General features: G+C 43.6%; 3 protein-coding genes and 1 long non-coding RNA gene across 9 annotated transcripts in view; 2 read left to right on the forward strand and 2 right to left on the reverse strand.

The window, feature by feature from the left end:
* Positions 1-1,503: 1,503 nt before the first annotated feature.
* nrde2 (NRDE-2, necessary for RNA interference, domain containing) lies at positions 1,504-12,765 on the reverse strand. Of its 2 annotated transcripts, none has more exons than XM_080012773.1 (19): positions 12,676-12,765; positions 11,359-11,458; positions 10,877-11,062; positions 10,176-10,316; positions 9,824-10,086; positions 9,470-9,696; positions 8,642-8,863; positions 7,947-8,136; positions 7,561-7,694; positions 7,329-7,449; positions 6,757-6,929; positions 5,945-6,116; positions 5,554-5,774; positions 4,348-4,837; positions 3,500-3,861; positions 3,245-3,384; positions 2,221-2,362; positions 1,916-1,987; positions 1,504-1,827 (listed from the first exon to the last, which is right to left on the reverse strand). In XM_080012773.1, the coding sequence occupies exons 1-19, from the start codon at positions 12,734-12,736 to the stop codon at positions 1,702-1,704; spliced, it is 3,543 nt and encodes a 1,180-aa protein (XP_079868899.1). In that variant the 5' UTR covers positions 12,737-12,765; the 3' UTR covers positions 1,504-1,701. The 2 variants fall into 2 exon arrangements, with proteins under 2 accessions (XP_079868899.1, XP_079868900.1); XM_080012774.1 differs by having other exon boundaries at positions 11,359-11,390; positions 12,676-12,735.
* On the forward strand, positions 1,688-3,229 carry LOC307238991. Its single transcript, XR_013844450.1, has 3 exons — positions 1,688-1,818; positions 1,926-1,993; positions 2,224-3,229. It is a non-coding gene; the product is annotated as an uncharacterized lncRNA (long non-coding RNA).
* Positions 12,766-14,071: 1,306 nt separating the features above from the next.
* On the reverse strand, positions 14,072-21,236 carry ppp2r3c (protein phosphatase 2, regulatory subunit B'', gamma). Its single transcript, XM_080012640.1, has 13 exons — positions 21,051-21,236; positions 20,799-20,923; positions 20,412-20,516; positions 19,607-19,719; positions 18,775-18,872; positions 18,575-18,645; positions 18,125-18,257; positions 17,916-17,971; positions 17,741-17,816; positions 17,030-17,166; positions 15,800-15,937; positions 15,478-15,537; positions 14,072-14,668 (listed from the first exon to the last, which is right to left on the reverse strand). The coding sequence occupies exons 1-13, from the start codon at positions 21,115-21,117 to the stop codon at positions 14,474-14,476; spliced, it is 1,374 nt and encodes a 457-aa protein (XP_079868766.1). The 5' UTR covers positions 21,118-21,236; the 3' UTR covers positions 14,072-14,473.
* Positions 21,237-21,288: 52 nt separating this feature from the next.
* The window catches only part of prorp (protein only RNase P catalytic subunit), a 12,933-nt gene continuing 8,486 nt past the window's right edge, over positions 21,289-25,735 (forward strand). The window contains exons 1-6 of one of the 5 annotated variants that reach the window (XM_080013050.1): positions 21,289-21,387; positions 22,071-22,713; positions 23,458-23,596; positions 24,584-24,818; positions 24,980-25,272; positions 25,397-25,444. In XM_080013050.1, the coding sequence (XP_079869176.1) occupies positions 22,281-22,713; positions 23,458-23,596; positions 24,584-24,818; positions 24,980-25,272; positions 25,397-25,444 (1,148 nt within the window). In that variant the 5' untranslated portion in view covers positions 21,289-21,387; positions 22,071-22,280. Of the gene's footprint in view, positions 21,494-22,057; positions 22,714-23,457; positions 23,597-24,583; positions 24,819-24,979; positions 25,273-25,396; positions 25,445-25,735 lie in introns of all 5 variants that reach the window. The other 4 variants (XM_080013049.1, XM_080013047.1, XM_080013046.1 and 1 more) reach the window with 4 other exon arrangements.

The raw sequence follows: 25,735 nt of genomic DNA on the forward strand, positions 1-25,735 counted from the left end.
GAGGAGGAGGTGGAGGCGGGCGAAGCACTGCCTCGGCTCTCACGGTATTCCTCCGCACTACGCTCCTGTCCTCCGCATGCCTCCATCCCTCCGCTCTCTCTCTCTTATTTTCTGCTTCAATTCAACATTTCAGGGAAAAATGCAAACGAGCGAAGATGAGTTGAAACAAAAATAGAAAAAAATAAACACTGCCGTTAAAAATAATAATAATAATTAAAAAAAAGAAATGTATATACATGTATATATACAGATAAGTGAAGATACCCTGAAAAAAAAATACAAAAAACTGTTACGTCAATGACATAATAATAATAATAATAATAATGATGATAATAATAATAATAACATAATGTTTGTAATAACTGCTATTATTATTGTCTTGTATTCATGAAATACCACTTGGAGGTGCATGATGAGTGTGAAGGTGCAAGGCATTCTAAAAACACATCGTAAACGAGCTTTGTGTGGAAGAACTAGGTCAAAGTTTTATTCATTCATTTTCCAAGCTGCTTACACCGTCGCACGGGTACAACTAGCTCCTTGCCAAATAATACATTTCATCATACATTGACCATGCTTTTGTATAACTGGGACTGGGAGGGTCAAGCACGACTGAAATGTCAACTAGTTCTCTAGAAGTTCTCAAAACTCGACGCCCGCTCCAGCAGCACTGGCCGCACTACGTTCCGCTACGCGGACCTTTATCCCGGCGGAAGAATACGCACTCAACTCGTTGCGGCCGGCTCCTCGTTGCGACAGCGGTTGGGGGTTCGGCCCGCTTTGAGAACCGCCCTCTGATTGGACGGAGCGGACCCGCAATGTGCCGCACGCTGTACGGGCGCCGGCGATTGGCTACGCCGGATCTGCAATGCGTCAGGCCCGAGCCGCGCTCGCCGTGTAAAGGACGGAACAAGACGCGTGGACCGATACGTCGTAAGATGGACGTGATTATCATAACGCATGACTAACGCTTTATTTACAGAGCGCCCCGCCCGCCGTCTAGCTGCTGCCACACGTGGGCCGCCGGATTATTAATAACCTGTGGACATCTCGCCCGTGATATAGACGGAGATAGATTCATTCGTAGGGACGATCCTTAAAATGTGTTGTTTTTTGTAAACAAGCGCGGTCTAACGAGTGCGGCTGGTAGCGCTCGAAGCTGAGAAGGTGAATGACAGGTATGTGCCGTGCAGAGATGTCGCTTCAACATTAAAAATAAACGTGTATGAATGAGCACTTCATTAATACAAAAAGGGGGAATCAAGATTCGATCTGTTCATATTAAATGAAAACGTAATCCAAATAAAAAAAAAATGCAACCAAAAAAAGTCAATAAAAACAAGTTATTAATTCAAATAAATAAAAAATGTGTATTTTTTAGAAATACTTAAAATAAATAACTAACATAAAATTATTGTATTCTATAATATATATATATTACATCAGTGCGTGTGTTAAGTGTCACTGCTTCATCAAAATTATGTAAGAATATTTTTCAATCGATTACCAAAAAAAAAAAAGTTGTCAATTTTATTGTCAATTTAACATCAGCACTTTTTTCTTCTACACACTGTGGAAAAGATGGCTTCTTCTCCCCTTATGACACAGTTTCAGAAATGTACATGGTTTATATATTACAACAGGTTTGTTTTCGAGTAATATCTCGCTCATATTTTCTAACAGAACTCGAGATGTGTGCTTTCAGTCCTCCAGCAGAATGTCCAGCTCTTCTAGTGGAAGTCGCAGGCGTAGCTCCTTCTCGGTCATCAGATCCGTAAATTCCTGCAGTTTTTCGGGGAACAGCTGCACCGCGTCCATGTACAGACCCTACACACACACACACACACACACACACACACAGTAAGTAAATGGAAAGAGATTAATGTGTGTGTGTGTGTGTGTGTGTGTCTCTCACCTTGGCCCAGGGAACGCTCTGCAAAGCCTTGTAGAAGATCCCTCTGGCCTTGTCCAAATTCCCGAGTGATACCTACAGGTGCACAAAATAGATGTCCAAGTTTGTACACACACACACACACACACACACACACACACACACACACACACACACACACACACACACACACACACACACACACACACACACACATATATATATATATATGGTGTGCTGTGAAGCAGGTTTTATAAAAGGAAATTGAAGGTGTTTTGTTTGTTTACCCAAATTGATAACAGTACTGTTATTATTATTCCCTGTCATACCAGGAAGCGCATGTACATCCTCCAGAGCAACGGGCAGTGAGCCCCGCTCTCCCCCGCTGCTGCGCTCTCAAACAGGCTCCGGATCCGGTGGCTGAGCCCGTTCTCTGGCAGGACGGGCAGTGCAGAGTCACCCGAAACAGACCTGAAGACACACAATCGAAAAAAACCTGCATTATAGTAAAACAGTGAAATAAAATAACAAAAGAACGCATACAGGAAAAAATATGATGCATAATATATATTAGTTTATATTTTTATACCATATTTTATTTTATCACCATTGTAAATTTAGTAAGGTATATTCATATTTTTTACTATACAGGTTCTCCTCACTTAAGGACCGAGTTCCATTCCTAGGACCAGGTTGTTAAGTGAATTGGTTGATAAGTGAGGACCTGTGTTATTTCACGGTAAGGGGGCGTGGCCATTGTGAACACTAGTGTAGTGAATACTGACAGACTGCGACAACAACACTGAGAATGATGACGAGATGAGATGTATACAGTGTATATAGTATATACTGTATAGTGCAGATGCTTGACGCTGAGACGCTGCGGTATTGTACGCAGCGTACAATGCAGACTGGTCTGAGAGCTGGTCGTTAGTCTGAACGGTGGTTAAACAGGTAGGTCGATAAGTGAGGAGTACCTGTACAGTTTTTTGCAGGAGATTCCTGGCCACAAGAGGGAGCTCTCTGAGGAATAGCCAGCATGTTCCAGCATTGTTTGAGCAGATCAGGGTCATATTCATCAAGCATCAGGGACGGAAATCGGTCCCGGGACCACCCAAAAATTCTCAGAATGATGCAAATTTGGTCCAACTTTTGGTCATAGGAAATTAAGGATTTTATCAACTGTCTTTACCTCGGAAATTACCCCCATCTCCACCAGGATTTAAGAGGGGGGTCAAGAGCCTCCCTGACCAGTTAGGAGTTCCCAGCTGACGGTGTTCATGCAGCTTAATAATAAACGGTATTATTATTATCCCTATTGTCATTATTATAATGATTGTTTCTCCCCCATACCGCTGAACGGAGTCCACCAGCTGCTTCCTCTGTTGCTCGCCGACGATGGCAAAGAGTCGTGGCAGGACGCTGTCGCTTTCTCTTGTCACGGAGTGAAAGAACCTGCGCGCCCGGCCTGCGCTGTGGTAGCGGTTCTCCACCTGAGACACAGGTCACATACAGGAAGTCAATTGGATGGAGGTAAAAAAAAAAAAAAAAAAAAATGTATAAAGATGGTTTGGATGGAAGCTGGAAGAGATTTCAGTGTTAGCGCACCTGTATGTATATGCTCCACAGGGGGGCGCTGTGGTGCCACATGGAGAGGGCGGAGGTGAGGGTTCGTCTGAGCGTGGCCAGAGGAAACACCCTGGTGCTGGTGTGGAGTCTGAGCAGCGTGGTGTGCTGCACCGCCAGTGCCTCACACTCCACAGCTAGCCTGGCAGTGCAGACCCTGCTAGCCTCCTCGCTAGCATTAGCATCCTTAGTGGAGTCCCGTGTTAGCGCGCTGCAGAGGGACTCCATCTGCTCTCGTGCCTGACTGTAGACGCCATCGGCGGCCTGAATGTTGATGGTGAGGTACTGGAACAGAGCGTAGCAGCCCACCAGGCCCCTGAGCCTCAGCTTGTCTCCTAGCAAGTCTTCGAGCAATTCATAAAAAGCAGAATTAAATGAGTTTCGAATTCATAAGCGTCAAATCCATTTCCATCAACCATCACAACCATTACAATGATCTCATAACTGCAGAGAACATGGTCCAAGCCTTAGGTTTCACACTCACTCGATGCCATAATGTGTGCAAACATTGTTTACAAAAAAAAATATTTTCCGCAGTTTTCTCTGAAACGAATGTCCTTTGGAGCAACACAGGACACTCAGTGTTGTTTACAATCCATTGCTGCATGTAAATATGAAATGGAAATGTTGATGAATATGACTTAAGATACAGATGACTCCCCATCCATAGATGGAGGAGTTTGGTCTTGTTCAGCCACAAACTAAACATACTGCCTAGGAATTTGACCAAGATGGCGCCTTAGTAAATAGACTTCTCTTAACGGGACTTTGCAGATTTTACACCCTCTGACAGAAACCTGAGTAAGACAAAGCGCTTCAGGGAAATGTACCTTTCTTGTCAGCGAGACACTTCTGAACCTCCTTGTCTAGGGCGGCGAGGCTCTCCGTAAGCGCCTGCTCATAAGACTTCCTGGCTTTCAAGATGGCCACCGGGGATAGGGTTGAGGAGGAGTAGGAAGCGGAAGAGGAGGTGCCCTCTGCCAGCCTGGTCAGCACGCCCATGGCCAGGGAGGCGGTTGGATCGCTTTGTCCCGCTCCTTGCTGCAGCTCCAGCTCCAGCTCCAGCTCGGCCCACAGCAGGCAGAGCTCACAGAGGGCTGGGTCCGAGCTCGGCCCCTTGGCCCCTCCCATCCCCGTGGAGAAGACCTTGCGGGCGTCGTCGGCATTGCCCAGCAACCACTCCAGGTGGGCGTACTCCCTCCAGAGCTCCAGGGATGAGCGGTTCTCCTGCTCCTTGAGCAGCCGCTTGGCCAAACGCTTGCTGCTCTTTCCCTGAGAGCGGAGACGCTTCACACTGCTGCCGCGGAGACGGAGGAGGACCTGGACACACACACACACACACACACACACACACACACACACACACACACACACACACACACACACACACACACACACACACACACACACACACACACACACACAGGTTGAGAGGGGAACTGAGAGGGATTGGAATGGGAGAGTCCAAACTTGGCTTGTCATGTTGGGAATTACGAGTATTGACTATTTTCTGAGAGGCATCATTTCTGCGGCTAAAAATAAACTGTAAAATCCTTCTGTGGCAGCTTTCCCTGCAACACCAGAGCCACGTCGTACTGAGCGACAGATATTTGCAGATTTGAAACCTTCTCATCATCGTTATTTGATCCCGTTCTGGACTCGCCATCTGTCCCTTCTGCTCCTCCCGTGTTTTATTCCTGTGTTTCTGTATCTTTTCCTTTTCTGAGCCTTGAGTGCTCACACCCACACACAAAGCTCTATTTCAGTTCTGAGACACCGTCTCGTTATCTAAAACACAAAATCACACACACAATCACAAAATTGTGTCTCTACAGATAACAAAGGAGTTTCAAAACCATGTCCTTCACAGGCCCCAAATTATTGAAGACCCAAAGTCCAGATATGAAAGGAGCTAAAGTACTACACAGGCCGGCCTAAGTCAAAATGTTTTAGCAAGGATGGAATATCAACAAGCCGAGATAACTGTAGAAAGCCAGAGAAATTAAGATGTATGTATGGGGAGGGGGGCTTCCTACCTTGCGTTTCTCGTGGCGGATCCAGGTGAGGGTCAGCAGTGCTCGGTGGCGTGTGGGGAGGAGTGGGAGGAGCTTATTCAACACGTTGGCCAGGAACACCTCCCCCTGCTTCCCAAGCCCCGCCCAGTTCCTGCCTCCCTGCATAGGAGCCATGTCGCCAACTGAACTGACCCCGGCGTCGGGGAGGTCGTGGTTGGTTAGAGGTCGCAGGGGGTCGTAGTCTGCGGAGGAAGTGGGAGGAGAGGAGATCGGTGACTTTCCAGGCAGTGAAAGTTCTGGTCACATGCTTCAAGTTGACGGCACTGAATGTTTATTTGAGTTTATTACTGTTGAGCTCTGCTGTTAATAAGAATATAAATTCACTTTTGCTATAAAAACAAGGAGTCTCTACCCTGAGTGAGCAGGGAGAGGCCCTCCAGCAGCAGACTGTCCTGGGAGGCGGAGCCCCGGTGAATGGGGCCAACGGGTAGCCCCATGAACGACAGGAAGCAGAGGAGGAGACGGAGCTGCAGCTCTGTGGAGCAGAGACGGATCAGAGACGGGCCGATGTCGTCGAACAGCACCTGAGGGAGAAGACAACAAGTGAGTCTGTCAATCTCAGTGCATGGCTCCAGGCCTGTGGTCTGTGCTTGCCGATTCGTCTTATGCCTGCGCATGGGGGCGTATGGCTCATCCTGTGCTTTTGGGGCCTCAGGGGCATGCATGGGTGTTGCTCTGTGGGTTCCGGACCTCCTGTGGATTTCGGAGTTATTCTTTGACTGTGGTGCTCCTGGCTCAGAATGTTCTTGAAGCTGTGGGGTGTCTGTGCAGCTGCAGGGCTTATGGGTGGCTGTGCAGCCTTTCCAACGCCCGGAAGCATTACAATATGTTTCTGACCTCATACACCAGATCTAATTGAACCCGCACACTCACGGGTGGACACACACCTGCACGCAACCCCCTTATTACGTCTTTCTCCTTTCTTCTCCATTATTGCTAGAATTGTCACAGGAAGAGGCCAAGTGGCCAAGTGGGAGCCAAGTCATTGATCCAAAACCAAAACCATCATTTCATTCAACACTTTCAATCAACCATTTCAACACTACCATATAGTATGAGAGAGATGAAAGATGAGACATCTTGTGATTTTTTCTTTTGATGTACAGTATAAGCCTCCCCTCCATCCCTCCACTTCCATCTCGCCCGCTCCTGGCCCCCTGTTACCTGTCTGTCTGGGTCCTCGCAGTCTTCCACCGATTGGCCCTTGGTCTTGTCGGGCCTCCAGGGCAGCCAGTGAGCTGCCTCGCGGGACGCCTCCACGTCCAGCCAGATGTCCCACCGGGGTCGGCTCGGGTCCCTCACCTCGTCCTCCTCTTCCTCCTCCTCATCATCGTCCTCTGGACACGGGTAAAGGAGAAGAAAAATTCAAATAAATGGATTTGATGTGCTGATTTGGAACTTGTATTGCAATGTTATTAGTCTTCATAAAAATACAACAATAAACTAAACAATACAAGTCGTCCACCCAGAAAGTACTTTTTTTGAAAACCACCATACCTACTGGTCCAAAAATCGGAATAAACAGATTTCATAACGAACTTAGTGTTCCTAAATTTGACCACTACATAAATAAATAGAGAAAATCGACTAAAACCAGAGAGAGTAAAGGACGACTTAACTACTTAATATTATCACGACTAAAATAAAAGAAAGCTTATTTTGTTAGTTTCTCTGAATTCAGGAATACATTTTTCATATACACCAGGTTTCATTTCAACAGTGTATGTGTGTCGAACCTGCATCTGGCTGGAGCCAGCCCCCTCTTTCCTGCTGCTGCATCCAGGCTCTCCATCCCCTGGCTCCGGCTTCTCCCACCCTTGCCTCCCCACTGTCCCAGAATGGCTCGAAGAACTCCACCTGAAGTTTCGCGATCCATCGATTTGTTGATTAATTAAAGCAAATTAAATTTGACTGAGAGTTTAAGTTGGAGTAACAATGCCAGGCTGCAAGTTAAGTCTAGTTGAGTACCTGCTGCTTTGTGGATAGTCCTTGCACGCTGTCAGGTTTGAAGAAGGTGAAGTCGATCAGAGCCTGAAACATTGAAACGGCCTTCTCCGAGTGACCACACTGACGGAGGAAATGACACTGCTGATTGAAAATATCTGTGAAGAAAATATAAAAATGACTCATACTGACTTTCAAGAGCATTGAGCATCTAAGTAGAAAACAATATTTCATAGTAGTGATGGTTTATCTAAAAAATGACTGAATGTTTTCAGATATAGAGGGTGACAGGAATCAATCTGTTGCTTTGAGGGAAGAAACTAAAACTTAAACTGTTCAGAGCAGGTCTAAAAACTAAAAAAATAATATAAAATAATATTTCTGAAATAAAAAATAATTTCCCGCTTTACCCAGCATTTCCTCCTCGGTCCCCGGCAAGGCTGCGTGGGACACCATGCTGCCGTCCTGCACTGCACTGAGCGTGCTCAGACACTTCCCATAGGCAGTGTTGACCTTTGACACTGTGAAGGTGCTGAAGTGGCTCTGGGTGAACAGCAGATAGCGCCTCCACAGGGGGGCACTGTTGGGGTGGAGGAACACCTGGGACAGTAAAAATATAATAAATATAACAATATATATATAATAATAACACTGTGGTGTGGGGATGGTGTGCTTTGAGCAGCCACACCTGACCTGGGTCTAGGAAATTAGGGGCCCAGGATCAGGGTGGCTGTAAACCTGTTGCTCGTATACCCCCACACACACACACACTCAGGAGAGGAGCCCTCGTCATGACACACCTCCATCTGCTCCTGGGCTTATTCCAACTAGCCCACTCTCTACAATAAAGTGGTGTATCGTTTGTCTCTCTGTGTCAGAGGTCCCTGAAAACGGCACTTGGGTTGCGGGCGGTAGGCAAAACTGCCACAAACACCCAGCAACAGTCATTGTAAGATGGGGAGTGGAATTGAAAGCCAAAGCAGAGGAAGGAAAGGTGGTAGAAGGTGTGGAACGGAAAATTCCCTCAAAAAACTCAGGCTCAAACAAGATGGAAGCACAGACTCAATGTTAACAAAAACACCTTCCACTTCTCTACTCTACGCACCAGCTTCTTCCACTCCTTAGCAAGGGCCGCCGGCTCCCACAGCTCACTGCAGAGCCGAAGTCTCTCCAGCTGCAGAGCCACGCAGGCGGGGTTGGCGGCCACCGCACGCTCCGCTATGCTCAGCTTCTTCTCCAGAATGGCCCGGAGCGAGGCCTTGCGATGTTCTGTCGCGTTGCCCTGCTGTTCCAGTTCACCCCCGAACGCAGCGGCACTCTGCTCGTCCTGGAGAAGGAGGGAGGGAGGGAGAGAGAGAGGGAGGACGAGAGTCAGCGGGAAATAAAAAACACGGAAAACTGACCCGTGGTTCACAGGGTGTGTCTCAAACTGGAGGCAGCGGTTTACACCAACTTTCAGAGGAATTGGTCGTATAGGCGACTGAGCTCTTCTACATCTACCTCTCCGCAGTCTCACAGCAGCCCACTTGGTAACCAATAAGACGCAAGAGTTCATTGAATAAACTCACCTATTTCAACTTAATTTACCATGAAGTTTAGTAAAATGGACACATTGTATTTTATATATATATAAAAAAAAAAAAAAACTTTATGAGAAATTTGGAGGCATGTCTGATGCTAACTTTTTTATATATATATATATATATATATATATATATATACACACACACACACACACACACACACACACACATCCCCCTTCTTTTGGGGAAATTCAATTCCCGATGACTTCAATAGCAGTCATCATGCTGACTTGAAACAGACTCATAGTCGGAGCAACGGCAGTGGGACAAAGTGAAGGCATCAATGAATTCAAATCAAAACAAGAAAAATTGAGAGCGCCATCAACATGATAGAGAAGAAGTGAAAAAACCTGATATCGAATGAAATCCATCCACAGTCGAGTGTCTCCTGGTTGTTCCCTGAGGTGCCGGTTAAAGTCTTGGGTCTTGGCAGCCGGGCCGCTGGCTCTCTGCTCTACCTGCATTACCTGGTCCTGGTCTCCCGTCGACTCCGGCTTCCCCTTCCCCTGCAGCCAGAGCGCCGTGGCGGTGTCGTACACTCCCAGGGGATTCGCCTCCGAAGTCGGTCCTCTCTCGCCTGGGCCAACGTTAGATTGTAAAAGTTTGATGATGGGTTTTGGCAAGATTGTGACGGAGGTGATGTTTTGATTTTAGTATCTATCTTTGTACCATCTACTCTAGCGTGATTATTATCGACTTCTCACCCGTTTCTCCTCTGCCCGCCACCTCCTGGTTTACCAGAGGGAGGAAGGCAGTGTTGGCGATGACATCACCGCATTCCGGTTTCCCAGGCAACGCAGGCAGAGCGCACTCAGGTCTCAGCAGCTGGCGACTGGCTGAGGAGTAATACCGCTCCGCTGCTTTCTTCTTCTTGTCGGCCGCTTTCTTCTTCCCGCTGGGCTCCTCCCAGGAAACTTCTTGGATGCGAGGGTCCAGACCCAAAGACGATCTGCCTTTCCTCCTGTACCTGCAGCATGGCAAGAACAAAGCATGATGGGGAGAAGAGGGATGCAGCAATAGAGGGAGAGGGGGGGAGGGGAGTGTTCAAACCGTTACCTGGCTATGTCACCCCTGTACAGGGACTTGTACGTCCAATTGGCCGCGTCCGGTTTACGGTCCACACAGAATGGCAGCTCTGTGGACGACTGGACGTCATCCAGCCAGGAGAAGAGACTGGATAGAGGAGCAGCCTGTCGACTGGAGGAACAGATGTTTTACACAATGGACATAAATATTATGATGACGCTTCCGTATGGTAGAAGCGAATTTCGGGGTTCATTCTGGCATTACAAGCACTATTTCTTAATTTTCAAGGACTTCATGCTAAAGATTTTTTTTTATTTTTATATATATATATATATATATATATATATATATATATATATATATATATATATATATATATATATATATATATATATATATATATAATTTGCCAGAAATTATACTACTTCAAGAGTGGGGAAATGTATGGAATGACTTTTACGGAACATTGACACATTCCCCATTCTCCCATTCGCACATGATGCCAATATGACATTGCCGGTAGATTCACGGCTTTCAGTGCAAGTGGGAAAGGGTCTTGGGTGTATTCTGGAAAGATTTTATTATGTTACGATTTGAATAACAAAACCAGGGGGAATATCACAGCTTTTCAATGATCAGGGGGTTTTTTTTTACAAGGACTTTTCAAGCACATCAGCACAAAAGGGGCGTTACACATGTGTTACACATGTACAGTATATGTGTGTTAGGACCTGTCTGTCTCTTCCTTCCTCTTGAGGTCGCTGGGGTAGATGGTCTGAGAGTCTGAATCACTACAATCCGAAGAGCTCCTCCCTCTCTTCTTGTGCTTCTTCTTCTTCTTCCTCTCTTTCTTCTTTTTCCTCTTTTTGGGTAGCTTGTCATCTGCCCCCTCCTCAGAGGTCACTGCTCTGTATGGGCTGAGAAGGTCAAAGGATGAGAGATATGGGGTTTATTTCCATCTGTTTTGATGCCTTGTAGATGTAATAACCGGTTAATTCATGGTTAATGAACTATTAAATGTAAAAAATGCGAAAATGTTAAACTTGAGTATAAAATGATGAGGCGTAATTATTTGATTTTATCACTTTTATGGATGAATAAAGCTCTGTGGAATCTGCAATGTCTTGTAGGGATATACATTTTTATCTGGACATCCAGGTTATTGTAAATAAGATTTAACAAGGAAAACTGAATATTACAGTTAGTTCCCCACCTTGAGTCGTCTTTGTTGTGGCTTTGTTGGACCTGTTGTAACGCACGATGGTTGAGAGACACGGTGTCATCAGCCTGAAAACTCTTATTGTTTAGCCAATCTAAATTTGATGGGAGAAGAAAATGATCAAAGGAGAAGAGACAGTGTAATAAGCTAAGCACTAAGCAACTGGAACATTAAGCGAAAACCTTTTTTATTTCTATTTAAGCAAAACAAGAAATCCAACATACAGTACTGTATGATGGTGATATCCATCCATTTGCTAAAAAAAATTATTAGTGACTAAAACAAATGACTGGAAATTCTTGCCAATCTCAGTAACACAGACTGCAACTAAGAATAGGCTGGAAAATAGAAAATGTATTTTATCAAGAGAGCTTCATCACCTGCTGGAAACAATAGAAGGCTATTCTAATCTGCTGGGTTTCTACCTATAACAGGTAACACATCCCAGAGCTGTTTTTATTTTATTTTCATTAGACAGGAGTAAATCTGAAAAATAATAAGATGCTTCTGTCGTGTGGCACAGGTGGACACTTCTCTTCGAAAAATCTAAACTCTCTGATCAGTAAAGTAGCTTACGAGACACGTCTGATCGTGTGAGTTTAACTGATAACGGGTGTAAAGCTAAGTCAAGCGTACAAATCCAAAATCAGACATCTTAGACCCACTCATTAGTGACTTGTGCCTTTTTTCCTGTTGTAACTAGTAACATTTTTTGTTTTACAGCAAACAATGTATTTTTTTTACTCACGAAACGAAACCGCTTGTTGATAGTTTAATTTAAATGTTACTAGTGACTGCAAGAAAACGCACTAGTCCCTAATGAATAGGTACTAGTACTCAATGAATAGCGACCAGTAAAAGTGGAATAGAAACTAGTAACGGCCGGAATAGATACTAGTCGGAAGCAAATATTTAATACCTGAAACACGGAACCCCATAGGATTCAATGACAAGATTGTTACTAAGAACAATTGGAATATTTACTAGTATATAATAAATAAGTACTCGAAACGAATACATTTTGATTAGTAAACCAAAGATTTGCTAGTAACTGTTGGAATAGTAACTGAAATATAAGTAGGCCAACGAGTAACTTAAGAAGTAACTACTTCGACCTTTGGATTAAATGTTAAAAACGGCCTGCCGTAGCAGAAGGTGTAGGTAGCTGTAACCTCGACTTATCTAGCAGTAACTGTAACAGTGATCAAGTATTGAAATAACGAATAGAGACTCGCCAAAACGACATGTGATTTTCTTATCAGCACAACATGAGTAAAGTGAAATGCATGCAAATATATCTTTACCACTCACCTTTGCACGAATCATCAATTTTGTCGCTCACAACTCCTGCAAAAGCTGGAAACAGCGCCATGTTGGTTTGGGTGTAAACAGTCGCAGGGCTGTGACGTCATAACCCAGCGCCACCTTCGATCGGTCACCTGACGCGATCCCGCTGCAAAGTTTTGTGAAAATAAAACACACAAAGCATAAAACATGTTTGAGTTGATCATCCTGAATTAAAAGGTTGTGTAAACAATGCATCTCAGCACATTAAAAAATAAGGTCAAGGTATCAGGTAAAGTGGTATATAAGTATAATGAACACAATTGACAAACAGCAAATACCAGCCTAACCATTTGTGCTGGGGATCAAGGTCAAGTCCAAGAAATTATTTGGATCAAGGAGGCAATGTGGAGCATGCAAGCTGGGGATGGGTAGTCATGGCAACCTAGGGAATCCTGGACATGGTTACTGATGGTCTGCTACCATTCACAACACTTTTTCTGGGTCGGAAGGTGTCGTGGAGAATAACTCTTAATCTCTTTATCAAAGAGGCAGCAGTCTATGTGGATTGAGTTACAGGTAGACTTTATTACAGAGTAACAAGCCGGGGTGTTTTTGCAAAAATAACTCCCTTTGCAGTTTATTCAAACACAATATATAGAATATTTTTCTAGCTCCTCCTGCATTCCTTTCTATCTCTATGAGGGCCCTTTTCCTGACTGCCTTCCACATCTGCTACTCATTGTGGCATACCTAATGCAAATACATGTTTACTTTTCCGTTGATTTTCCTATAATATAAGTGTAAAATTATACTTACAAGGTTGCGACAGATTTTATAGAATTTGTGTGTGTGTGGGTATATGTATGTATATACAGTATGTTTGTATCCATATATATATATATATATATATATATATATATATATAATATTATATATATATATATATATATATATATATATATATATATATATATATATATATATATATATATATATATCAGTCACAACATTAAAACCACTGACAGGTTACGTGAATAGTGTTCCTAATCTCCATCCAATGGCAGGGGGGGGGATATTCTAGGCAGCAAGTGTACAGTCAGTTCTTAAAGTCGATGTGTTAGAAGCAGCAAAAATGGGCAAGCGTAAGGATCTGAGCCACTTTGACAAGGGACAAATTGTGATGGCTTGACGACTGGGTCAGAGCATCTCCAAAACAGCAGGTCTTGAACCGGCAACAGGGTCATGGGCACCCAAGGCCCATTGATGTGCTTGGGGAGTGAAGTCTACCCCGTCTGGTTCAAATCCCACAGAAGAGCTACTGTAGCACAAACTTCTGAAAAACGTAATGCTGCTATGATAGAAAGGTGTCAGAACACACAGTGCTTTGGCAAAACATTAAGTCCAATATTTGTTTATCAAAGTTACTTTATTTTGTATTTATTAATTCCATTTGAACGTCAAACACTACATTTCAAGCCTCAAAGACAATCTGAGTAGCTGCTAGAATTTCTAAAAGACGGCCAAGTTTGGGTGAGTTTATAAGGACATCTAGGATCTACTATGGCGTTGAAAAGTTACATGGGACATATGAAAAGACCCCAAGAATAAAATTGGAGCCTAACAAAAACAGCAAAGCCTTAATAATAACAATAAATATAAAGAACACATATTGTTACAGATGGAAATGTTTATTTACTGAAGTTACATACATTACACTCCATATACAAAATGTACAAGATTAAGAGCGAATAAATAAAAAAAGCTATACTCCAAATGTAATATAAATCACCCAACCCATATATGCAAATCCCCGCACCCTCTTTCAGGGGTCGTCCAGGTCGACGCCGCTGATGCCGTCGTTGTCGTTAGCGACCAGCACTTCTCTGTTCTCGTAGGTCCAGAAGCCATTGAGGTCGATCAGGATGCTGGCCACTGTGTCGCCCTGGCAGCTGGTCACCAGGTCCTGCAGGGTGATCTTAGAGGGGTCTCTAGGCTTCACCATGTCGAAGATCTCATCCTGACGGAGACACGCAGCGGCACACGGTTGTTGATGATGATAATTTAAGTGAACGTGCGATGAAAAATCATGCACTTTAGGACGAACAGCACTAGTGCCAAGTTATGTGGTCAAGCCACATTTATTTCATATTGGAAGTAACTATAATTACCATCTTCTGACTGGGAGATGCCACTGATTATTCCTACTGCTGCTATTACTGGATCAACATTGTCTGTAAATGCTGCTGTGGTGCCTCTGCACAATATTGCTACACTGCTGCTACTATCTGTACTTATGTTATTTTTTATAATATATATATTTTTTTTATTTTATACTTTTACTTAGTTCTTATCCTGCTTTTCTTGACCTGCACCACTCATTGCTGCTGTGACACCTAAATGTAATAATTAATAATAAAATATTTTTTTTATAATTAATAAAGTTTTATCAGATTTTAATGTACAGATTGAGAAAACCTTTCTGTGGTTTAAACACATGTGTAACAGATGAACAGATTGAATTATCACCATCTTAAAGTACAGAAAAAAACACGGATACTCAGAGTCTTTCCTTTTGTTTTGCTGTAATACGTCAAAGCAACACCACCTCTCTTAAGTGACAGATTTATGAGGACAGAAATCAAGCACCTCAAGGACCTGGTACGATCCCCGACAGTGGCAATACAACAGCAAACTACAGTTATTCCATACATGTATTATAATATTAAGGAAAGCCTTAAGAAAGTTTGTTTTTTGGAATCCCGTGACATCGTCCTGAGACACAAGGGATGCTGTGGGGACCTTGTCAGTTGCTATGGATGCATGTACCTTGACGTCCTGGAAGGATACAGGCTCCTGGCCATGAATCTTCATCTGCTCTTGAATGGCCTGAATCGAACAACACACACACACACACACACGCTTTATGTCACAAGATTCCCCCCCCCCCCACACTTTTATATGTATTTATGAGCATTTGCATTTTTATGTTTAGGGCATTTGTTCTCACACACACACACACACACACACACACACACACACACACACACACACACACACACACACACACACACACACACACACACACACACACACACACACACACACACTCTCTGAAGGTCTGTGTGTGTGTGTGTGTGGCGGGCAATACCCTGAAAAAGTAGTTTAGGGAAAAGACGTTGAGGTATCCCAGGTTCAACATGTCCAACAGTTTAAAGATATACTGCAGAGCTGCCGGCTCCTTCCTGTTCTCCAGTGCCAACACAAAGTCCAGATAGGTCTTATAGTCCTGGGAGAGAGGAGGGAGGGTTACAGGTAAACACAAGTGCCTTTTGATGCTGTGCTTCCTGGATTCCAACGCTGAGGCAAACAGCAGGTCTGTATCACAGTTGTGGCATGGAGGGAAGAGGGAGCCCCGAGATGAATGGGAGAGAGAAGTGGAACAGAAGAAAGAACGAGGAAAACAAAGGAGAAAGAGAGCAAAATCTGGTGAGGAAAAATGATTTCACGGGCAGGTAAATTGAAGACGTTTATCTTGAAATAAGAGCGTATACGGGAAATTATTTTGGATTCCAAGGTCCAACTATGGAACTCAATATAACTACTGACTATTGTAGAATTGTGGAAAACACCAAATAGCTACTCTTTTGAGATTTTTTTCTGAGATTCCTTGTCAACTTTAACGAAAACTTAAATTAATACGGTTTTAATTGTTCCTAGTAGCCATTCAAGAACACTGAATAGCCACATTTACCCCCCCCCACCAATCTTTCTCAAGCTTTTGGAGATGGGGTAAACCTTCCTTTTAGTCAATTTCTTAATCACACTGAGCTAGTTCAAGAAAGTAATTTTAATAATCAACGACAGGGTTCATCCTGGCTTTAGAAAATTTAATTCAAGGCCCTTCAAGTACTTTTTCAAGCACTATTTTTTCTATTTCTTCATGCAAAACAAATATCATCCATTTTCAATGTAATCTTTATTCATTTAAATCTAATCTAAGTCTCATTGTCTATTATTTATATTAGTATTTACAGTATAGCCATATATCCATTATTAACCTCATTGTCATCTAGTATTATAAGTGCCTATGTCCAACCATGCTGGATTAAATGTACATTTACCTGGCAAAATCTGTCATAAAAGCGATTCTGTAGAATCTTTATTATGTTACGATTTCAAGAAAAAAGAAAAAGAACAGGTGGAATATCACAGGTTTTCTATTATCAAGTTTTTTTCCCCCAAGGAATTTTCCATCACCTCAGCACAAAAGAGGCTACTTTAAGGAATTCCAGGACTAAAATTTTTGAGGATAAAAATTCAAGCATCTCCTCAAGGACCCGGTGAGAACCCTGTCATAAAATAACGTCAGCATTCTCACCATCTCTCCGTCGTAGGTCAGGCATTCCTGGTAGACTCTATCCAGGAAGACGGAGGTGAGGGTGGCCGTGCCGTAGCGCGACAGCTCCTCCTTGCTCAGCATCCCGTTATGGTCCTTGTCCAGGTTCAGATACTGACCTGCGCGCGCGCGCGCGCACACACACACACAAACACACACACACACACACACACACACACACACACACACACACACACACACACACACACACACACACACACACACACACACACACACACACACACTCTTTTTCTTTTACAGTGGTACCTCGATTTACGACTGTAATTTGTTCTATAACAACGGTCGTATGTTAAAACAGTCGTATGTTGAAGCAGTTTTTCCCATATAAATTATGAAATCATGAAGGGTGAAAATAAACAAAATACACAGCACAAACACAGTAAATATGAAAAAAATATTTATGAGCCACGAACTACGTGCACACATGATGTAGGTCGCCCGCTGACTGACTGCTGACTGGCCGCCGACGCGCCAACTGCTGTATGTTGGAGCAGTCGGTCACAAGTCGATACAAATTTTCGCAACTATCGCTACTCGTATCTTGGATTAGTCGTAAGTCGAGGTACCACTGTACTGTGCTTTATTGGGTTATTTTTCAAAGTGTGGTATTAGATGCAAAAACATGCAGAAAGAGCGGCCAAGTGACCGGGCGAACACTTGGATTTTTCTCACCGTAGACCCGCAGCGCTGATGGGGCTGAGAACCAGTTGGACTCCTGGCTCTCTTTGGACAGCTCCTCATCTCTCAGCTGGATGGACGAGAAGAGGAAAGTTAGGCCCCACAGCCGATCACAAAGCCGCCGGACAAATGATGAAGTAACACCACACACAAAACTCCATTAACCTACTTCCAGCAAGTCGTCCAGAAAACTGCACGCCAAGATGTCCTGGATCTTTATCTTCCCTGAAACCCGCCCCCCCCCACACACACACACACACACACACACACACACACACACACACACACACACACACACACACACACACACACACAGATTAGACGGCACTTATTAACACACGCCTCTGTGATGTGTTTAGATATGGAGAGCCGCCGTACCGGTGCGGAGGGGGTCCAGGAAGAAGAAGAATTTGCGAACGGCGGTACAGACATAGAATGAGTAGAAGGACTTCTCCAGGCCGTCCAGCTGGGGCAGAGTGGGGATCAACTCTAGAATGTAGTTCTCTAGATCCTAGACAGACAGACAGACAGATAGACAGATAGATAAAAAAAATAATTTTACAAATCTAAAACTAATGATAAACAACATATATAACCTAAATATAAAATAACAGAAAAACAATAACAAATAAAAGACAAAAGTAAAGAAGACCTTAAAAATTAAAAGGTTGTGTCCAAAAATAAAAGACTATTTTAAATATACTCTGTTTTTGTTTTACATTATAGAAAAAAAATGATAATATATAAGATAAGATAATATATAAGACAACTACATTTTACTTCAGAAATGCAGGTTTGCTGCACTCCTTATTCCCAACTAGTGCTCACCGACTCCCTGAGGTAGCCCTGTCCTGCCACATCGTACAGACTGAGGCCGATCCTGGTCTGGTGCAGCCAAACTTTAATCACAGAAACAGCAAACAAGAGTCAAGTCATAGAAACAAAAACCCAAAACAAATAATACTTCAAATCTTTCTAATTACCAACTAGATAAAATTACAGCAGAGGAAAAAAAGGGAGATCCAGACCTTTCCTCATGACGTAGTTGAAAAACTGCATGATGGAGATCCTCCCATAGGGGTCGTTGTGGAGCAGCTTGCCATACACCTTGGCTGTGAAAAACAGTCTGGTGGTGGTGGGGGGAGAGAAAAATAATTGTACTCATTTTACCCTTTGCCTGGACTTTCAATGTCCCCTTAAGACACACTTCACAGTCAGGGGCTCTGATGTGACAAAAGCATTGCTGAAGGTTTTGGAGAATCAGCAACAATTCAGCAAAATATAACTCTTGAAAAAAAAAAAAAAAATCATAATTAATTGTAAAAGAACCAGTGGACATTGAAAGTCATCAGGGCCTTAGAATATTGGAGTGTGGCTTCTGTTATGTCCACAAAGGTGCTTTGGCTGTATTGAAGTCAAAGCACAATTATGAGACAGCAAAGCCAATGACCCTGGACAAGGTATTCAAAGTCTCTTCTTCTCCTTCTTTCTGCTGCTTCCGTTAGGGGTCGCCACAGCGGATCACCTGCCTCCAATACCTTCTGTTCTGCGCATCTTCCTCCCTTACACGAACCGCCTGCATGTCCTCTCTCACAACATCCATAAACCTTCTTTTTGGCCTTCCTCTTTTCCTCTTGCCTGGCAGCTCCATCCTCAGCATCCTTCTCCCAATGTAACTCTCATCTCTCCTACACACATGTCCAAACCATCTGTCCCTCTAATGAAGTCATTCTTAATTCTGTCCATCCTTGTCTTCAAAGTAATGCAAATAAATGGCAAACCTGTTTTATAAAACTGACACTGTTAGGGTTTTTTTCCTTGATTTGTTTTTACTTGAGCCTCCTCTTCCATTTTACTCACTTGCACTTGGGCCCTGCCTTCTCCCCCACCTTCAGGTAGGCCTCATAGCTGATCATGGCCTCATCTCCAGTGACTGGTGGTACCTGGTGCTTGTCCAGCAGGATCCATAAGTTCTATGAAGAAAGAGGTGGAGGAGATGGTCAAGTACATTATAGCCATGCATGCAGTGGCCAATTATAGGCTACGTCTCAAAAACAAGTTCAAGAGGTTTTTTGGCACATACATATACATACGGTCATACATACATGCAGTGAAATGTCATGACACCTAGTGATTTCGCACAATAAGCTCTTAAAATACTAAAATATTAAAATGTGCGTAATCGACACGAGCTGCTCGCGCAGGCGGCCGCAAGGGACGTCGCATACACACACACACATACATTTGTCAATAGATAAGGCGTCAGAAAATCTTTTGCACTTGCAGCCGCTATTGAGTTATGTCCAGTGAGAGTGCTAAAAAAACACCAAAATAGGGTAGGACACAGTGATTTATCCTCTGTCCAAAGCTGATTAAACCACTAGTTTAAGATATTAAGATCCTTCAGAAAAAAGCCCATCAAATAGCATTTGGAGGAAGACATCTGGAGTAGCTGTGTTTTTCCAACCACTGTGCACAGTAGAAATCAATTCAAAATTCACTTAAAAAAACGGCACTAATTCATCAATTCGAGCAAAGTTTCCTAATAATAAGGACATTGAGTGCTTATCATTAGGAAAAGCACGGTCTATGTGGTTTGTGATGGTTTCTAGTGGTTCACAGGGTTGAGAGGGGTGTGCCGTGGGATTATTTGTGTGTGTTTTACCTGTAGTTCCTCATTATCTAGCAGCTCTCGGCTTTTCCTCTGTAGGAACACGGCTCTGGACTCTTCTCTCAGCTTTTGGAGCAAGAACTCATCTTCAGCTGGCAACTACAAGGAACAGCAAATTGTCAATATCATCACATAGTCTTCATCGGCTTCAGGTTTAGGTGGCAAATTCAACGTGCCCACGTTATTTCCTGTAGTCACAGTTGTCGTCACTTTCACCTTTTTCCCGTCATCTTTGCAGCCATAAAATAACAGTGGCAGCTTTAGCAGAATGGCTACCATCATTCTTTGGGTTCTGATGCTAAGGTTACGCAAGAATAGTCGTTTTATTGCAGTTTTTACTGTTTTATTGATCTAATAATAATAATCTCAACCGTGCGTCACCCTGTAGTAGAAACGAGGGATCTTCTTGTAGGACCGTTCTCTGCTGCCTCCTCCTTTCCACTCAGTGTAATATTTAGTGAAAAGCTCCGTCACTTCTGCCTTCTTTTCTTCGTCACTTCGCTCATCTGCGCCATAACAGAATGTGGAGATGTTAAAACGAAGCATTAGTGACTAAAATATACAAATAAAAGCAACATATTGTTTTAGCGTCAGCTGTTTCGCTAACGTAGCTAGCTTGGTATTTAAAGTTACCTTTTCTGGAGTTTTCTAATCTACTTTTTAATAAATCCACGCAGTGGGCAGTTTTCTCATTTGCCATACCTATCCCACACTTGTTCAAAACGTTTTATCTCTCTTTTTATATGTAAATAAATAGGGCCCTTCCTTTTAAAAACTCCAATATAAATATTAGGGGCATCCCTCGTCGAAGACTCAACGGCAACAATTTGACGTTATTGCCGGCGCGTTTTGATGACGCCACTGGGCGCGACCGAAACCCATCTTGTCGTGTGGTGTCCGTGGGGTTTGTTATGGACATGTTAGGTTTTGTAATGAATTACTTGAGCAGCCTTTTTCCAGAAAGACGTGTGTAAGTTGCGTTAATGGAGGACGACGGTGTCCATAGCAGCCTTTGTTTGTTGTTACCTAAGGGATGTTATGTCCCTCGATTCAACATCCAGTGAATGCGAAGTGAGGTGACATTATTACCATTAATAGTTTCGTGTGTGTGTGTGTGTGTGTGTGTGTGTGTGTGTGTGTGTGTGTGTGTGTGTGTGTGTGTGTTTTTGTGTGTGTGTGTGTGTGTGTGTCTCTATATTTATATTTTTAATATATCATGAAAGACAAAAAACAGGAAAGTATAAGGTAAATGAAAGCGCCTCTGTAACTGGGGACTGAGCTCATATAACTGTGGCAGTGAAGGGGAAAGTGCTTGCGTGCCCGGGAAGGGACGTTTTTATTGGTTTTGATTTAGAAAAACGAGCTGTTTCACTGTCTCGGGACTCCATCTAATCCTCTTCCTCGAAATGATTTATATAACTATAAACAAAAGCAAGAGCTCATCATATTCATAATTACCACATCTTATTATATCCATATCGTTTATGCCATTATGTGTGACAATGTACAGTCCAAACCTTGTGGTGTGAGGGTTGGAGCAGCAGTGTAATGGCAATTCCTCTACCAGTGATCCAATTCCTGCTTTTCTTGCCTGATCTGTGGCTGTTCTATTTACCTAACTGGGAGATGTCAATTCAAAGTGTTCCTAAACAGGAGAAGACTGATGACTGAGAAGACCCACAAAGTGCAGGGGTGTTTCGCTTCTACTCTCCTCCCCGAAACTCAAGTCGACCAAGTCTCTGTGGACGCGCCCCTACTTGCTCGACAGGCACCTCGGAACCTCGGATATCAAAAGTAATCGACATCGCTCCCGACGCCTTTTGATCTCTGCGTTGAACGCACAGCTTCATAACGCAGTCAGCTATGTCACTGATCAGGTTGCTGGCTCGAAGATCTGGACAACTCAGGACGGGCCCCGCCTTGATATTTAAAGCAAGAGTGCATCTAAAACCCCATTTCCATCGAGGATCCCTTGTCACGTTCAGCATGCGGATTCTGACTCGTCTGTCCAAAATGGCGACCCCGCTTACCACGGCACGTACTCTGTGCTCTAAAGGCCGCAACCAGCGGGACAGCCCTTCCATGGGTAGTGGGTGGACACACACGGGGAGCCACAGACACGGGGACACGGCGGGACAGAGACCTTCCTATCCCAGGTCGGTGTTCACCGCCGGCACGGCCAAGAGGACGGCGGAGATGCTGAGGAGGAAGGCCGCCCTGACCTCTCTGGACAGGGGAGGGGCAGAGGAGGAGGAGGAGGAGGAGCGTCCCAACCTCAGACGGATGAAAACACCTGGTGAGAGGGGAGGGTCCTGCGTTCCTCTGCAAACTTTCCTGCTCTAACTCTAAAGGGTAAAACCCGTCTTTAGAGGGCCCCACCCATGTGACGGGATGTGCAGCTTCATTGGAGTGGTTGGGGGGGGTTAAATGCCTTGCTCAAGGGTTCTTCCACAGTAGTTATAGAAAGGGCGAGCGAGAGATCGAGTTGTGCTTTGATGCGAGATCAAACATGTCATAACTTAGTCATTTAACTGCATGCAAAATAGCAGAGCACAATCACTGTCTATTTGTTTATTATGTTTATTATTAGTTTTTTATTATGACAGGGTTCTTACCAGGTCCCTGAGGTGCTTGAATTCCGTCCTCAAATTGAAGTACTGGGATACCTTGAAAAATAGCCCCATTTGTGCTGTTGTCCTAGAGAAGTATTGATATTCAAATCATAACGTAATAAAACATTTCCAGAATGGCTTTTATGACAAGATGATGTCAGGGAAATAAATTTAATCCGGCATGGTTGGAAATACACACTTATAATAGTAGATGACAATGAGATTAATAATAGATGTAGATATGTATATACTGTATATACTAATATAAATTATAGACAATGAGACTAAGATTATATTTTAAACAATAAAGATCACTTGGAAAATGGATTATATTTGTTTTGCATGAACACCTTCAAAAGGGAAAAATAGTGCTTGAAAATGTATGTATGAAAACATGACATTGACAATATGACATTGTATGTTCACAGGGAGGTTGGTGCCTCCTCAGCGGCCTCTCTCTGCTGACGAGTGGAGGAAGCTAAAGGAGGCGTCGGACAATCCAGAGCGCTTCGACGTCCAGATGATGTCTCTGCTGTTCATCTCCAGGGCTGAGCTGGATATTGCCAAGTGAGAGCAGCCTGTGTGTGTGTGTGTGGGTACGTCTTCCATGGGGTGTCCCAAATGTTCACATCCAATACAGCGACAGTACAATGCAGTCTTTCACTGACCAACATCATAAAAGTTTAAATTGTTGGATTGCGGTATAATTTCAGGGTTCTTCTCTGGAAGTGCTTGACTTTTGCCTTCAGAAATTTAAGTACTGGAATACCTTACAAATAGCTCATTTTGTGCTGAGGTGCTTGAAAAGTTCCTGGGGAAAAAAACCCCACCATCATCGAAAACTTGTAATATTATGATATTCCTCCTGGTTTTGATATCCTAATAGTAACGTAATAAAACATTTCCAGAATCACTTTTAGGACATAGATTGCCAATGAAATGTTAATTTAATCCAGTATGGTTGGAAGTATACACTTATAATAGTAGATGACAATGAGATTATATATATATATATATATATATATATATATAAATATATATATATATATATATATATAAATATAAATTTCATTGTGTATAACCAAAATTAGCCCTGTAAGTTAACGCCTGCTATGGATTGTGGATAGGAATCAGAATCAGCATGTGTCAGACTATAGAATGAGAGACGAAAGAAAGGATAGAAATATAGAAAGGATGACTAAACAGCTGTTTCTATGTGAATTTTCTGTACGTTTCATGAGTTAAATTTTCTTTGAAACCATTTGAAATGGAGATGTGCTAACCTCTTAATTAACATTATGTTTATTTCTTTAGTTCTTTCTTTATACCCATAATAACAACATTTTATTTAAACTTCAATTTTTATTATATTTTATTATTATTATTATCATGATTGTTGTTGTTATATATTTTTTTCAGACTGTTAAGCTTAATTAATTTTATAATGCTAATGGTCTGTAGTGAAACGCACCAAACCTCACCGTAACAAATTGCTAGTACACTGTATGTAAATGTACCTGGCGGAATAAACCAATTTTAATTCTATCATCCGAGGTCCCTGCTGACTTTTGTGGCCACCGAAACGGGGACGCTGTCCTACAAGCTGCTGCTGCGCTACCTGACACTGTGTGTGAGTGGCGGCCATGACTCTGAGGTGCCCGACGTGTACGCCATCATGCGCGGCTCCTTCCCGTCACTGGACACGGGGGCGTCCAGCCTCTTCATCAAGGGCTTCAGCCGCACAGGGAGGTGGAGGGAGGCGCTCCCCATCCTGCGGGACATCAAGAAGGTGAGCCAACACGTCTCCCCTCCCCTGGTTTTTACCAGGTCCATGAGGTTTTTGAATTTCATCCTCAGATATTGAGGTCCTGGAATACCTTAGCAATAGCCCCCTTTTGGGCTGAGGGGCTTAAAAAGTCCTTAAAAAAAAACCCAAAAAACCCTTCATAGGTCATCACCCCGTCGCCCCGCAACTACGGCGACATTATCGCCGCGGCGCTGCGTCAGGGCGACACCGCTACAGCCTGGGCGCTTCACGACGAGGTGATGGAGGAGGGACTGAGCCCGCACCAGGAGACCTGGCAGTCCCTGTTCCTGGGAGGGGCGAGGGCCAGACAGCAAGAGAGGGAGGAAGAGGTGATGGACCACGGTGAGCGCCTGCTGGGTGTCCTGGCCCACATGAGGGACAACCAGATCTATCCGCAGCAGAGCCTCGCCGGCGCCATCGAGACGTGGTTCGAGAGGTACGGCTGCCAGAGGGATAAATGTGACGGAGATCTTCCCTCGGCCCACTGATTTCCTACTCTACTTCCTCCACTACCCTTAACCCTTCTCATTTCAACCCTGCTTGTTCTCTGTTGTCCTTAGTCGCCCGGGGCAGAAGTGGAGAGGAGGATGGACCACCGTTTCCCCAAAGTACATTTTTTTCATTTATCATTTTTGACCATAGTTGTTCATATTTGTGGTTTTTTTTTTGTGTTTCTTTTCTTTTCTTTTTTTATAGGTTCTATTTTAGAGTTCCTCACATTCCGTTCTGGGCCTGTTACATACCCTACGCAAGACAGCGCACGCAAAAAGCAACATAACGGGAAGTTTCTTGCATTCTTGCATAGAACTTTCATTGCGTTCTTGCATAGAAAGGGTGCATTCAATTTACGTACAATGGTTCGTACTAACAAATGGGCAGACTACTTTGCACAACGCAGT

Source organism: Zeus faber, assembly GCF_960531495.2.
Source record: "Zeus faber genome assembly, chromosome: 13".
In the NCBI taxonomy this organism is placed as follows: domain Eukaryota; kingdom Metazoa; phylum Chordata; class Actinopteri; order Zeiformes; family Zeidae; genus Zeus; species Zeus faber.